Source organism: Euprymna scolopes, chromosome 2 (assembly GCF_053919585.1).
Source record: "Euprymna scolopes isolate OS-2025 chromosome 2, ASM5391958v1, whole genome shotgun sequence".
Classification (NCBI taxonomy): domain Eukaryota; kingdom Metazoa; phylum Mollusca; class Cephalopoda; order Sepiida; family Sepiolidae; genus Euprymna; species Euprymna scolopes.
Genome location: NC_136483.1, coordinates 85,311,793 through 85,328,740, shown reverse-complemented (window position 1 = coordinate 85,328,740; position 16,948 = coordinate 85,311,793). Strand labels below are relative to the sequence as shown.

The following is a 16,948-nucleotide window of genomic DNA, read 5'->3' as shown; positions in this document are numbered from 1 at the left end:
ACGGTAATAAAAAAATAAAACACATATTTGCTCTGCAATAGTATTGAGCACTCTCTTCAGGTTTTTACTAATTACCATTTTTGCTATATATATATATATATATATATATATATATATATATATATATATATATATATATATACACACACACACACACAATATTCGATAGAGAATTAGCTCAATACAAAATCTACACGAATAAAAATATATTTAAGTACACTTTATGTGCATGTAAAGCTGGGTGCCAACCTCGAGCGTATATATAAAAAGAAGATGCAAATGTAACCTTTCTAGAATATGGCCGCTTCCAGAAGTTAGTTTTTCCAGTTTTTCATGAAGAGTTTCATTTTCAGTGATCAATTCAGTGCAGTGTTTTGATGCTTTTTCAAATTCATTCTATCAAAAAAAAAAAAAAAAGAGATTGATTAGCTGTACCCTTTTGATGTCACCTACAAGTCTTTGATTTTCGTCTTTGTTTTGTAATTTTTTTATCAAATTATTTCTTTAAATAGGCTTTTAAAAGTTAATATTAATTATTATGATATTAATTAATCATTAAATTATTAATGGAACCAAGTTTTTATAAAATAATGGTAATGTTGGTTTAATCTATATTTATAAAATTAATGAACATAAATAGCTTCCAAAACTTTCAATTTTTTAATGCATGAGAATTTGCTAAGAATTTTAAAGCCAGTTTCAATAACTTTCTATTCAACAGTCTAAATGCCTCTAAATTCCATTCAAATTTAGAAAGGTTACAAAATAATTGCTTTTGTCAACTATTAAAACAATTAAAACTTGTTTACAAATAAACCGAAATACATTAGTATGGATTTCATTTTATAATTAAACTATTTTTTAAAGTAGATTTTTCAATATTTATTTCATGTTGTTGCCTTTTAAACTTTCATAAATATAGTGTATGTAGATGTGTACAGATATAAGATTACATTGGTTTAGTCACACTGATAGAATAGATGAGAGTTCTTGGGTTGAATTGGGTTAGTATATGTAGAACAGTAGACGTAACAGCATCCGTTTGCAAGAGAAAAAGACCCAAAAGACATGAGAGTTAGTAATAAGGGGAGATTTGATACAAATAGGGATACATAAAGGCCTCGTTAGAGGTAGGTTGGTTTGTAAGTTAATTTCTAAAAGCTGTTTAACACATACTAGGTTGGTTTGGAAGTTAATTTCTAAAAGCTGTTTAACACATACTAAATGTAAAACAGACATTAACCCAAATATGATTATGATGAAATACATATTTTAAAAGTTACCATGGGGGTTATATATTCCCTTGTATCCATTAGCTTTGTGTACCAGGGATTTGAAAAATAATAGAAACACAAGGCACAAACATCAAGTAAAAAAAATTAGAGAGGGGCACAGTGGAATAAAAAAAAAAGACAAAAGTAAAAAATAAACATACTTTTTTCATTTCTTTCTTTTATAACCAACATTTCCATTGTTTTTTCTGAATTTTTAAATTAAAAAAATGTCCAAATTACTTAAAAATTGTTTTTCTCATATTGAATATTGAAAACAATAGTGTACTAATCTTTTTCACAATTTCCATGGAGAGAGTTGGTGTATGTGTGACTAAGAGAGTAAAAGCTTCGCTAACTTTGTCTAAACATGACTTAAAAAGAAAAAAACACTGATTAAGATCAAATATAAAAATCAATGAAATAGATTAAAATGAGAATTTTGTGCTTTCAAGAACACTGACAAATACTTGCCATATCTAACTGACAAAACAAATCTTTTATCTACTTTTTGTTATTAAAGCTAATCAAACGGAGCAAAAATCGTCTTTATACATATATATACATATATATATATATATATATATATATATATATATATATATATATATATATATATATATATTCAAATAAAATATGCTCACCTTATACATATCAACATTGGCTTCTAGTTTTTGAATTTGTTCTCCATATTCCATAACAAGTGGAGAGAGATATTTTGTACTAATCTAAAAAAAAATAAAAACAATTTAAATAAATCAATAACATCAATATAAAAATTTATATTAAAAAAAAGTTAACAAAAAAGTCACTTACAAGCCAGGAAGGAATTGGGCCTTGTGTTGGTAAACCCTCAATGTTTTGAGACTGGAACAAAAAGATTGGAAAGAAAAAAAAGTGAATGAATGCTTGCAAGAAAATAATTTTTTTTTTATATAAACCGTACCTGTAATTAACTCTAATATATATATATATATATATATATATATATATATATATATATATATATATATATATATATATAAAATACACACCAAGTGCACTTGAAAGCCACTTGAAAGCCAAATACAATGTAATATTAGGAAAAGAAATAAATATTTTACTTGTTTGAAATTTATCACAAATATATTTTGGAGGTATACTCCATCTTCAGTGTGTTGCTTTTTCTTTTTTTTTTTCCTTTTCTTCTTCCTTGCCATGAAAGAAGTTTGTAAAGAGTCGCGCGTTGTTTCTACCGGGTGTATTTTGAAATGTTTGAACTGTGTGTAGGCAATGCGAGAATAACGTCAAGGATGAGAATCCATATAGAAACGTTTTAATTTGAATAAAATAGAATATGCATCAAGTGCGCTTGAAAGCCAAATACAATGTATTTGACTTTCAAGCGCACTTGATGTGTGTTTTATTTTATTCAAATTAAAACGTTTCTATATGAACTCTCATCCTTGATTATATATATATATATATATATATATATATATATATATATAACATGAAAATGTCTGTGTGTGTCTGTGTACATTTCCCTACCAAATAACTCTGTCAATTTTCACTCTAGAGACTCGAAATTTGACATAAGTAGTATTGAGATTTCGGGAAAATCTATTTAATTGCTTTTCAGCCAGAAATCTGGCTGCAAAGTTCAACGATTTGACCTTTAAAAACTCTACCAAACTCCTCCGCCAATTTTGCGTCAAAACACTTGAAATTTTCAATGTAGGTTACTTGGACATGGATCAAACTTTTTAATTTGATTTGAGCCGAAAAAAATAAAGTTAAGAGATGAAAATTGGGGTCAAAGTTTTAAAATTTTTTACTTCTGCAGGCTCTACTAAATTACTCAGCCAATTTCTGGTCTAAACATTTGAAATTTTATATAAAGGGTATTCAGAGATAGGGCAAGCTTTTTAATCGGTTTGGGTAAAATATTTGAGCTGCCAAGGGGTCAAAGTTCAAAAGATTTGATCTTTGCGGTGTCTAGCAAACTGCTCATCAATTTTGGGTCTAAACATTTGAAATTTATACATAACGGGTATTCAGACATGCAGTAAGCATTTTAATCAGTTTTGGGGCAAAAATTTCGCTGCCAAAAGGTCAAAGTTGAAAGAGTTGACCTTTGCAGATTCTACGAAATTCCTCTGCCAATTTTGGGTCTAAAGACTTGAAATTTTAGATGTAAGTAACTTGGACATGGGTAAAACTTTTTATTTTGATTTGAGACCAAAATAATAAATGTTAAGGGGTCAAAATTGGGATCAAAGTTTAAAAAATTGTCCTTTGTGGTCTCTACAAAATTACTCACACAAATTTTGGTGTAAACATTTGAAATCTTACATAAAGTGTAATTATATGTAGGGCAAGTTATGAACAGTACATAGGGTCCGAGCAAAGCTAGACTGAACTACTAGTAAATATATATATATATATATATATATATATATATATATATATATATATATATATATATATATATATATATATGAGAGAGAGAGAGAGAGAGAAGTATGAAAATATATTTATGGCAATTAAACTACACAAAGGCAGGAAATCATGAGGCAAAGTACACAGACGTTTTGGTAAATCTATGCTCAATATATCACCTCATAATTTTATACCTGTATACATATAATGATAATGAAACATTGTATAGTCTTTCTAACGGTTCCAAATAATCTTCTGTATCTTGTATGTAGGGTTTCGCAAAGAAACAATTTTTTTTTTCAGTTGAAAGCAAAGGTATTTCCACACCAAGCCGCCTGACATTTATTTTCCAAGCCAGCGACAATATGATCAATTAGCTGCTATGTGTGTAATTCGTTCCACTGTATATGGCCATCCGAAAATCTTGTTATAAGGTTGGATTGCATCTTCTTCAAAAGTTCCCATCCTGCTCTATGTGGTTAAAAAAAACTCTGCCGTGTCAACACATGCTTAAAAGTTTCTCTCCTTGCCATGTGGATTTTTTTCCTCCCCTTTTTTCCTTTCTCTCCCTCCTCCTCCTCTTCTATGATGTCACCTTGCACCATAGCTTGGTCATTTGCATATGTGTCAGTGGTTTAGTTACATACCTTCCAATACCCACCTCCCAAATTCTTTACAAGAATTTATTAAAACCTGCGACAAGGTAATAAATGAAAACAAGAAACAAAACCTCAAAAGTTCAAACAAACATAAAACATGAATAAATAAATCCAGTTTGTTCGACCCTTTCATTTTACCCTTTTTATGCCAGAATTTACTTCAATAAATTTTTTTTGTAAAAAAAAAAAAAAAAAGAAAGAAATTCCAACATATTTTTCTAAATATTTAAAGACAATGTTTTAACACGTTGAAAGAAAAAAAACAAAAAAAACTCAGTTAACTGTTTAAATAGTGAAAATGCAGTTTTTGTATTTTCAGAAATTACACTTACAATCAGAGTCAAAATGATTCAGCTTTGTTGACCAAAATTAAAGTTTTAAATGTTAACAAAATGTTACATTGCCGGTTAAATTGAGGCAAGGCCAAATCAGGGTTCTGTTAAACAGTCTTTAATGTTGGTTGGTCTTGCATCGGTAACTTTCCCAGACCTAAATGGAATTTTTTTTTTTCAGCAATAAATTCAGTTGTTTATCACTTCTACCAACAGATATTTTCTTATTAGTTGGATTTTGTTACTTTTTGTATTCTTTTTCCTTTTCTTCCACAACCTTTGATCCTTTTTACCTATCATATCAGTCATATCATTAATATTTCTCTCCTTGTGCTCATTGGATAGATTTTCACATTGCTGACTAAATAAGTTTTCTTTTGGTTAAAACTTTCTCTCCGAAATTCTTGACAAAACTAATTAGCATAACCTCTTGCTCAGTCCTATGACTGATTTGTCTCTTAGCTGCTCAGCCCCTTCTGGAAAGATTATTTGAAACAATTACAATTGACACCTGACCCTAAAGGCCAGAGGCATTATCCATGCTCCCGACTTAATCGGATATCAACATATTATGCAACAATTATCGATTATATTGTCCCGCTTTGTCATATTCCAATATCACAGTATTAGGGGGTTTTTGGGTTTTTTTTTTTTACTTAGGCATCACCACTTATCAAGGCCTAGAGGCCACTCAAGGATAAGGGTTAAAGAGTGTACAGTTGTCAATTGGACAATATAGTAATTGATAGTAATGGAAATTCGGTAAATTTGTTAACTTAAGTGGAACGACTCATCAAAAACTTGTTGGACTTGAAGACAACCATATTGGAGTCAGCTGGAAAGCAGGAAAACGGAAGGCAGTTCCACAGGCATGCAGTTCTAAGAAAGAAGCTTTGTTCATGGAATCTACATTTAGGTTTAGGCACAGACAAAGAGTGGGGGTAATTATTGATAGTGTTTTCAGCTAGACAAGTGTTTCTTGTGAAAGTTTGACCTTGTCATTTATCTTCGGCAGTTTTCCCATCCAACAGGAGCACTCTGTTTATTCACTTACTACTTCTAATTTCTGCTATACTCCTCACTAAGCTACTTCATTCATAAACAAATCCTAAGAACCCTGTCACTATCTTTCATGCTCCCTTCATCTTTCATGGCTGTGATGTTCCATCACCGGAAAATCTGATTCGTTGTCTGAATTCTCTCAGCAACACTTGTACTGTCAATGAACAAATTTGTTATCCTCCATTTCCGTATCCGTGGACATTTATCTTTCTACCACAGTGGTGATGCAACCACTGCGTCTTATGCTCGTAAAGAGCTTTAATTTTAGGATTAAAGAATAATGTTTAGTTATTATCAAGTGTACACACACACACATATATATGGTTTCCTTATTCTAATTAATTCTATACTAAGTCTGTTTAGTCAATGATTGCTGCCCAGCATATGAGCTGTTTCTATATGCCTTATTAATTATAAATATATAATAGATTAAATTGGACTCTGATTTATTAAAGTATGATAGGTTACGAAAAGGAAGGGTTGTAAAGAGATAGCTTCAAATTTGGGGGTATCAAAACCAAAGCAAAAGATGATGAAAGTAAAAATGAAATAGATAAACCCCATAATTTATTATACCATACCTGTTCATACTGAAACACTTATCACAATATTCTGTGGATCTATATTAAAAAACTTGTTAAACTTTGTGACATATTTTCATTCTATGGAGGTCAGGTGCGAACGAACACCCCATAATTTTATTATACTATATTTTTTCAAACTGAAACATAATTATCAAAGTATACTTACGCAGATAGATATGAAAAGTCTTTATTAATGTGTGTGCCTATTTCCATTCTATGGAGGCCAGGTGAGAACGCAGACCCCACAATTTTATTATACCATCCCTATTTAAGTTAAAACATACTTATCAAAGTATTATTATGTACATCTATATTAAAAACACTTGTAAACGTTTTTTTTTTAATTTTTTAATTTTTTTATTTCAATACTTTGTGGACCAGGCACGTACACAAACCCCACAATTTTAAAGAATCATCATTATGCCAGACCAAACATACCCATTCCTGTGTCTCGATACATCTTCTGTCATTACATGTGATCAGTTTTCTATAATAGTCAACCATAAAGGAGCCTATTCGTGACCAGACACACACATTCGTGACCAGACACACACACAGATGTTCAGCTTTATATTATATATATATATATATATATATATATATATATATATATATATATATATGATTGCATTGATGATTCCCGAAAAGGATGAAACACTTGTACCTATAGATATTAAAATAGAATTATAGTAAGAATTATGTTTGCCTTTTTAAGAACTGGGTTCTTAGTGTTGAGCACTTTACATTGAAATGAAAATTGTCAGTCACATAGACTGTGATATTAAAATCACTTGATCACTCTAAACCTACTTGAATGATATTTACACTTTATAAATGTTAAATTCAACTAAATTCTAAATAAATAAATGTTTTATAAATGTTAAATTCAACTAAATTCTCACCATGGTTAACACTAGCCGAGATGTTTGTTCCTTGCTAATGAATCCGTCAACTGGTGATGAGGTAATTGTGACTCCCTGCATTTATGATTCCCAAAAAAGATGAAGCACAAGTGTCTGTAGGCATTAAAAAGTAATAGTAATATATATATAAAATGAAAATTACAATTAAATTTACCAAAATGATCCAAGATGGTAAAATTAAAGTAAATTATAAATATTAAAGAATTAATATTTATAAAATTATCTCAGCCAGATATAAAAGCTTGATAAAACCAAATAGGAAATAGAGCTTATAATATGAGCAAACAGTTAATAAAATATGTTAAAAAACACTTTGAAATGAGTTAAAAACATATTTAATCTGAAAAGGAAACACTAAATAAATGGATAGTCCTTAATCCGCGGAGTTTCAAAGAAATACTCTCCTTCTCATCAGAGAGTAGGAATTAGCAAAATGCGGGATCGGATTTTGCATGAAGAAGTATTTGATGAAACAACAAGTAAGTCAAAGATCTTACTTGAAAATAAAATAAGTTAAGCAGAGGGAATATGGTAAAGAAAAAGGTGATTACACATGAATGGATAGTCTGGTGGAAAATAAAAAATCCAGTGACGGTAAAATCCAAATGTAAAACTTCAAGAAAGTTAAAAGAATTTCCATTTGTACAAGTAATATCCAAGAAAATCCTTGGATTTCCTTGGATGTTACTTGTACAAATGGAATAAGGTGTAATTTTTATGGAGCAATTCTGGTTTATGATTGGTTGGTAGCAAAATGTGAATTAATTTGATCATCAGTTCCTAGCAGAATCGTTTATAAATAGAATCTCCCAATTGTGAGGGACCATACCCCCATTATAAATCAAAAATATTGCAACAAAATTACTAGTTCAAATTCAATCGTAAGTGACACACTTTTAGGTGTTTGATCCTCAGTACAAACAATAATCAGAATACAATTGCAAATTACTTAAGACTTCTAGCTGGTCATGGCTGACAGAACAAGAGCATGCTAATTCCGTGGATTAAATAAACGGTTCCATCTGAAGTTCCATGCAGATTCTCAAGTTTGAGAGAAAGATTCCCAAAGTTCAACAACAGACACCTAAAGAAGGTCAGAGGTTGCATTGGTCGAAACATTGTGAAAATAACATTCAAGATGAGAACATTAATCCAAATAATACAAAAGAAAACCTTATTTCAAAATTGAGTGTGACAGACATAGAAATGGTTTTCAATCTGAAGCAAGGCCAACAGAAATAATCTCCAATAGAAACGTTTGGAGACTTAAAATACTATTTTAAACTGAAGCATGACTGACAGAACCTTCTATAGATATGTGTGGACGTATCTATTATATTTAGGAAATCATCATATCTGTTGATTGGTTGGTTGTTTTACGGCATATCAACCCTTTTTGTGTTATTTAATGCTGAATCCAGTTCCAGTTGGAAATAGTATTCACGTTGCATCCAGTTATTTTGTAGAAGGTTTTTATTCTTCAAGCTCTTTGTCTCTTCAATCGCTAGTTTGTAGTGTTTGGTTTGGTTACTTTATAGTGGATTTTATCGTTTTTGTTTCCTGCCCTGCAGACCATGAATGAGTTTTGCAATCGGAGAGGGAAAAGGGTTACAGTATTAATGTTTGGTACATTTTTAGTTAGGAAACCAGTCAGGAAGTGGGGGAGATAGAAAAAGAAAGAGGGAATGGGGAGAATGAGAAGGGGGGGAAGTGGGTTGTTTTTGCTTTTGATTTTGCAGAACATAAGTTTTGCAAAAGGAAGTAGAAAAACAGAAAGCATCAATGTTAGGTGCATTTCATCTCAGGAAGCCAATATCTTCAGACAGCCTGATCTGGTAGCACCAGGCATCATTTCTGTCTGTCTTTGACTAAAATTCAGAAATGACCAAATATACACTTCCAAAATTTATATTTTTATTTTGCTTGAAGTCATTAGGGACACAATGAGCGAATGTTTAGAATAATTTCAATCCCAGAAAAATTACAACCTTTGCCCAGAATACCCTCTATACTAACAACAAAAATAAAGAAAAACCTGTATGATATAATTCCACATGATGGAAAGAAAAAATTGTATTCCAAAAATCATATAAATTGATCAAATAGTTTTATAAAAAAAAATCATTTTTAAGTTAATTTGAGTTTTTCCAATGTTCCCATGTTAAAAATGGCTTTCTAAAATTTTGCAAGTTTGATATATTTGGAGTTATTTCTCTTGTTTTCAAAATAGCGGTCGCAATATTGTCTCTGTTCGTTTAGCAATAAAATATAATTTTCTTATTTAAAGATAAATCTATTTGATCAATTTGCATGATTTTTGGAACATGATATTTGTGGTGCACAATATTTTCTTATCATCACATGTATGCACAGCATACAGATTTTTCTTTAGTTTTTTAACACAGGAGAAATTCTGGACAAGTGTTACGGAGAGGTGTCCAGGGAATCGGCAGAACACAATGAGTTAATCCCAGGAATAAGGTGACCTGTAATAGTGTTACGGAGAGGTGTCCGGGAAATTGCCGGAACACAATGAGACAATCCCGGGAATAAAGTGACCTGTATCCATGGTACCTGGAATGTGTCAATATTACATCAATCGGCCAGGAAAGCTAACCACTGTTAAAATGGGTTAGACCAAAACCAGCAAAAGAACACAATGAGTCAATCCCAGGAATAAGGTGACCTGTAATAGTGTTACGGAGAAGTGTCCGGGGAATCACCAGAACGCAATGAGACAATTCCGAATAAAGTGACCGATGTTCATGGTGCCTGGAATGTGTCAATACTATATCAATCGGCCAGGAAAGCTAACCGATATTAAAATGGGTTAGACCAAAACCAGTAAAGAACAATAAACAAAGCTGGTGAAAATAAGGTAATCAGGTCAATCGACACGGAAACTCTGACCCAGAGAGTTTGCGAAACAATAAACAAAGCTAGTGAGAAAAAGGTCATCAGGTCAATCGTCATAAATAAAAAAGAAGTGAGGAAAGATAGCAAGGAGAGACACAAAGCGACAAATACAGGTTGACACAGAGTCCTGCACCCACCTTCTTCACTAACCTTCACCGCGCTTCGATGTTAGCTGTCACTTTTATTTTGATGTGTAAATAAACAAATCTGTATTGAAATCATAAAAAGTGTCTAGTATTCATTTTAAAATGAAAATAACTTTTCGTTTCTACGGCCAAGAGAAACTTGATCACAGCATATTCATATATGTAACACAAGCACCAAAATTAGTTTCATTCTTACTGATAAATGTTCAAAAAACAACACTGAAACTAAGTCAAACAGTTGGTTGCGGATTTTCTTTTTCTTTCGTTTTGTTATATTGAGGCAGTTGCAAAAGTTTGTGCATGAATTAGAGAAAGAGAGCGAGGAAGAAAGAAGTTTTAAAAGAAAGATGTTAGCCAACTTAAACAGTCATACGACAAAATCACTTACTTGGTTAATACTTTGAGCACTGCAGCATTTCGCCTGGTATTTACTGAGCTCAATATTGAGCCGATGGACGATGTCTCTCAAACTGATAATCTCTTCCTTCAGCTTTTGGTCACGAGTGCGACTAAATTCTGAACAAACAAACAAAAAAAAAGATTAATGTTTAGGAATTAAAACAGATATCTATTACTAAAAGCATCTCGGACCTCTGTTCATCAAAATTACAAATTATTCAGAAGACGTCATTTTTAATAGAAAATATAAGTTTAGAGTGTAAGAGAAAAAAAAGGAAATCAGTATTTTCACACATGTTTGAATCTTGAGAAATTAAAGCAAAAATATAAAGGTCATTCCAAAAGTAAAACTTCCTATATGTTTTTAACTCAAAATGTTCAAGAGCTACAAAAATGGGAGTGATATTATTAAAACGAGTGATCTTTTGTGCTCCAGAATTTTTTTTTTTTTTTACATAATCACCACTATTCTCAATGCACTTTTCCCAAAAATTCAATGACACATCTCTGCTTTTGTCGCAAATCCATGACAGGGGTTTCTTTCTCAGAGTCTCACATCATCAATATTTGTAACAAAGAGATGAAACTTTCAAGCCATGAATGCATAAATTCAATCATCATAACAATGCAATTTGCAATCCCTTCTGATCCATTTGGGTGAAATAAAAAAATAGGAGGCATTACTTTTGGAACGACTTTGTAGTATTCAGTAAAGCACATACTTCTGTAACATTTTCAATAAAAAGTAAAAGAAGTTCTTTATACATGTGTATGTGTGAAAGAAGTTATACATGTTGGTCTTTTACACACTTTCCACTTCTTTTCATCATTGTTGTTTCATCTTGTAGTTGCTACAGAAATAAGCTTCTTTTCATGACGCAAGAAGATGCTTACTGAGAGTCTTCTTCAAGGTTTTATTTGGAGAGATTAATACAGTTCTCGGAGCTAATTATTTACTCCTTAATTTAACCTCATAACCTACTGAAATCAGTTATGCACATGGACAGTGACATCGCGGCAAAATCCATCTCAGATTACAAACTTTTCTACATAATTAGCAGCATCTCATTCGCTTGGCTTCCACGGAGAGATTGATTTGAAAACTGTTTTTCTCTCAGCTCGAATATGTGATGTCATTTGTTATTATTCAACTCTGTTTTGTCGACCATTTGGTCTGTTGCTTCCAGCCTCCACTTTACGTCACCCATCTTTCGTTCAACCTTGGGAAACATTCTGTTTTACAGATCTGGGTTATCATGTACTCAGTGTGACCCTCATCAAAATTCACACTAGCTAACTTAATTACCATTGGGATAGGGTTCCTAATATATAACACTTCAGCATTAAAATAAAATTAAAAAAAATCATCATCATTATCAACAAAAACATTTTATGTCATTTCCCATCGTCAAGGAGTCCTACATTTTTTGACAGTCTGCAATCTCAGTCTCCAAGTTTGGCAGTATTAGGAATTGACTCCGTTCAAATTCCACTAATATTCTTGTTGATGGTTTGCAGCCAAGTTTTCTTGGATCATCCAACTAGTGAGAGAGAGATAACGTAAAGAAATCTATTGCTTCAATAAGAAGAGTAGAAAGTGCTCCTTTACATTTGGCAGCCTCATAAGTCTAGCTTCTCTTATTTTGTCCTTTAGTCCTCACATTCTATGAGCAATGTTTCTGACTAAGGGAGAAGAATTGATGTTTTCTGAGTCAGAATCTATCCATCTGACTCTCTATCATTGGCTAGTTTTTGACCTTGAAGTGGTATTTTTCTTTTTTTTTAGCATGAAGTGGCTCTGTATCTGGAGTGATTTTCATCAAAAAATAAATAAATTTCAGAGTAGGACTATAAAGTTTCAATTTCTACAAATTAAAAAAAATATTCTAATAATAAAATAATAATAAGAGAGGGTGCTTGTTAAGATATAGTTGGCAAATTGATTTTTTTAAAATATATTGTTTTAAGCAAAAACAATACTATGTACTTAACTGTCAAGTCGAAAATAGAAATATCCAAAAATTACAAAGATTCATCAAGTAGAACAACTACTACTATGTTTTTAGTAAAAAGAAACAAAGGCTATCACTATAGACAACAAATATTGCAGCCATGAACAAGTAATCTAAAATATTTGTTTCGGAGTTATGTCCCCTGAGTGTAAACTTCTATTGTCTATTTTATAATGTCTATGAAAAATATGACTTTACCCAATTTTCTGTAAAAATTACTTTTTACTATAGTTAACTTTCTATTCAATGATTTTTCATAATTTTTGGATATATTACTATTTTCGGCATGACAATTAAGTAAGATATATTGTTTTTGTTTAAAATGACATAATTTAAAAACAATCAATCTATTTACTGTATCTTAACAAGTACCTAACAGAGTTTCAAAGAATGTGTTTTCGTTTAACGGCATTTGAACCTCTGGAGATCATTTTATGCCAAAAAAAGGTTTAATTGTTTTTGTTGTCAGTTTCTTGAAAAGTTTTTTTTTCAAAATTAAAATGTTGTTAAGTTTCTTTTTAAAATTAAAATGAAAATTTTTTTTTTTATGTTTCAAGTACTTTAAGTCAGATGCCAGTATCTTCAGGCAGGAAAGTAGGGAGGAAGAAAAAGAAAAGGAGGAAGAGGGACTCGATTGTTGTATTTAATTTGGGCTTTGCAGAACATGATTGATTTTGCAAACAGAAAAAAAATAAAAAATAAAAAAAAAAAACTTTGATATACAGTGCCTTTGAGTCAGGAAGCTGATATCTTCAGACAGTCTGATCTGGTAACACCAGAAAATATGGGATAAAAATAGACTTGAGGAAAAGTGGGATAAAATAAAGATTTAACCAAAGATCGGTTATTTTATAAGTCAATTTCTTAAAACTGTCTAATGCACTGCAAGCATGTAAAACAGATGTTAAACCGATGATGATGATCATGATGATGATGATGATGATGGGGGTATTTTTTTTTTCACAAAGGAGTCACCACTCATCAAGGCCCAGAGGCTACTCGAGAATAAGGGTTAATGAGTTCCCATTAATTGTCCCATTGAGGTCAATGGGACAATATTGTAGTAATCGTTAGTAGTGGAAAATTTAGTAAATTGGATTACTTAAGAGAGCGGCTCATCAAGAACTTGTTTACATTGAATTTGAAGACAACCATATTATAGTCAGTTGGGAAGCAGGAAAACAGAACAGAGTTCCACAGGCTGCAGTTCTAAGAAAGAAACTTTGTTTATGGAATCTACATTTAAGTTTAGGCACAGATAAAGAGTGGGGGAAATTATTGATAGTGGTTTCAGCTAGCGAATGTTTTTTGTGAAAGTCAGGCAAGAGGACGGGACCATAGATTGGAACTCAGATGAGCACTTGCCTTGAAAATAACGATAAAGCAGGAAGAGGCCACAGAGAAGAAAAAAGGGCATCCTCTACTAGGCTACAAAGTCTATTTTGAACTCTGTCAAGGCAGGATTAGTGCTTTTAGCAGCTTCTGCCCAGATGTGCCACTAGTACTCCATCCTTGGATCTACATGTAGAGAATTGCATCAGCAGTGAGATATCTACTGGAATGGTAGAATGATCCCACTATTTCTCCAGCGACCCTGACAACGGATTTGTTGTACATGTTCCATTTCAGATCAGGAGTAAAGGTCAGACCCAGAAGCTTGTCAAAACATGGAGCCTCCACCAGATGAGAGCCATTTATTTCAATTGATGCCAGATGAGGATCAGAACGTATTACAGATTCATCAATTTCTTAAGTTCATAAATGATTACCATAGATTTGTTAAGTTTTGAACTCCATAGTCTGTGATGATATCTATTAGACCAATAACATGCACTATTTTTTTCACAAAACTATACAATAATATTAAAATATTTCTCACCGATCTGATTTACCGGTTCCACTTGTTGTATTTTGTCTTCATTTCTCACTTGTTTATTCTGTTCAAAAATCATTATTTGATTTTCTTCTGCATCTTGGACCACAGGCACAATTTCCTTTAAAAAAATGAAAAACAAAAATGCATGAACAAACTTCTGAAGAAGGAGAAAAAGGTGCTTTTGCATTATAATTGCATAAAAAATGCATTTTACATAAAAACACTATTATGTAATTATGTGCCATGTCAAAATTAATAAAAAGTCTAAAACTTATGATAAATGACAAAATAGAAAATATAATTACAAGCAAAAATAAAATTTATCGAATGATGCAATTTTACCGGTTTCTTATATTGTGGCCATTTTTGTACAACAAACTGATTTAATCTCTTTTGTTTTTACTTCACTTTCAGCATTTCAAATTAGAAAAAATGGTGGATCAAGAATATACGAGAGTAAAATAAAAAGTAGTTCTAGCTGGTCTTGTACCTTTTCATAATTTTTGGAATTTGACATTTATTTAAAATTAAATTACAATCAATTTTAGTAGTATTTATTGTAGTGGTAGAAAAGCTGCTTATTCATTCACTTCTGTTTCATTGTAAATTATTTAACTAAATATTAAAGTAAATAAAATTGCAATCATGAACGAATAAATGAAATTAAATAAATTAAAATACACTCATCAATTTTATTTTAAAATAAACGTAGATTATAAAACCGTTTTTATTTATCTAAAAATAAATATGTAACACGACAAAGATTAAATTATCGATCGAAAAATCCCCTCAACTAGACAGACCATTATGAATTTTGGAATATATATTTTAGGCAAAATCATAACATGCACACATTCTTTTATTTTTTTTTTAAACTTAAACATTTAGGTGTTGCATCAATATAAAGTGATATATGTGTATATGTTTATATACTCCTAAACTAATTAAGCGATCATTATGAATTTTGGAACTTAGCTTTTTGGTACAAGGGTTGGTAATATGAGTTGTATTTAGTTTAATTTAGATTTGTATAAAAAGCGACAAAAGGTGGTTGAAGCTTAAGGTTTCTTAAATTGTAGATATTGTAGATAATCAAAATCATGTGATGACGTTGGTTTAGTATTATTATACAACGTGGCTTCAATAAGCTCCCAGATTTTTTTCGTATGGGCACTTTTATTGATAATACACACATGAAACTCTAGTCGCGTTTGAAGAAATCTCCTTCAGCTGCAATGCAATTTTTGTACAGTTTCAACAAGTTCTGCAAGGCCACACAGAAGTTCTCTTGTGTGAGCATATCAATGACCCTCATCACAGCCTCTCTCATCTCCTCAATTGTCTCATAATGACAGCCTCTATTCTCTTCCTTGAGCTTAGGTAATAACTAAAAGTCACAGGGAAAAAGGTCTGGACTATAGGGAGGCTGAGGAACTGTCTTGATGCCCATCTTGATCAAATAGTCTGTGATAAGGATGGAGTTGTTGACTGGTGCATTCACGCAAATCTTCCACATCTTCAGTTCCTCGTGAATAATTGTGTGTACAGTTCCAAAACTGACATCAAACTGTGCACTTATTGTCTCTATAGACACATGATGGTCTTTATCCATAAAATTCTTTATTTGGTCAATCAACTCTGATGTTCCGACTCCCATTACTCCTCCTACACCTTTCATCATCCCTCACAGACTCCCTGCCTGCCTTGAATCTTTTATGCCACTCAAAAATTGATGCTCGATTCATGCAAGATGGTCCAAAAGCAGTCTGAAACGTTCCATACATTTGTGGAATTTTTTCTGTGTTTAGTACAGAAATTTATGGCATGTTGTTCTTCTAAAGTGTCCTCACATCCAGATTATATTTTTGAAATTCACCAACTGTGACAATAATGTTTAAGTAGGGTGTATTCCAATTCTTGCTGTAGCTGTTCCTTTGAATCTGAAATCATTAAAATTGGTCAGTCATCTCATAAGATGTATAACAATAACATACTAAATTTTCAAGAGTCTACGACAATTTTAAATGCCTGTACAAAAAAAGTCTGGAAACTTATTGAAGGCACCTTGTATCTTGATTTTAATTTATCCTGTCTAGGTATTTATAATTTACATAATTAAATAAGATTCCTTCAATTTGATTTCTTTTTAAGACTCCTTAAGCTTAAGCCTTACGTTTTAGACTTTTTCTAAAATCAAAATCATGTAATGGATTTTGATTAAAATGAAGGATTTTAAACATAAGATTTAGTATTATTAAATCTTGATTTTAATCTTTGTAACGGGAACCTAAGAGTGGTAAAAAACTGTTCTGTTTGGGAAAATAATTTTACCAGTTCTGAAACAGGT

The 16,948-nt window shown here is 31.5% G+C and overlaps 1 protein-coding gene across 4 annotated transcripts in view; it reads right to left on the bottom strand.

The window, feature by feature from the left end:
* The window catches only part of LOC145293230 (centrosomal protein of 89 kDa-like), a 146,647-nt gene that overhangs the window by 50,892 nt on the left and 78,807 nt on the right, over positions 1–16,948 (bottom strand). For all 4 annotated transcript variants that reach the window (XM_080139815.1, XM_080139809.1, XM_080139790.1 and 1 more), the window contains exons 5-9: positions 14,605–14,719; positions 10,703–10,830; positions 2,088–2,138; positions 1,916–1,999; positions 287–396 (exon numbers count right to left, since the gene is read on the bottom strand). In XM_080139815.1, the coding sequence (XP_079995941.1) occupies positions 287–396; positions 1,916–1,999; positions 2,088–2,138; positions 10,703–10,830; positions 14,605–14,719 (488 nt within the window). The remainder of the gene's footprint in view (positions 1–286; positions 397–1,915; positions 2,000–2,087; positions 2,139–10,702; positions 10,831–14,604; positions 14,720–16,948) is intronic.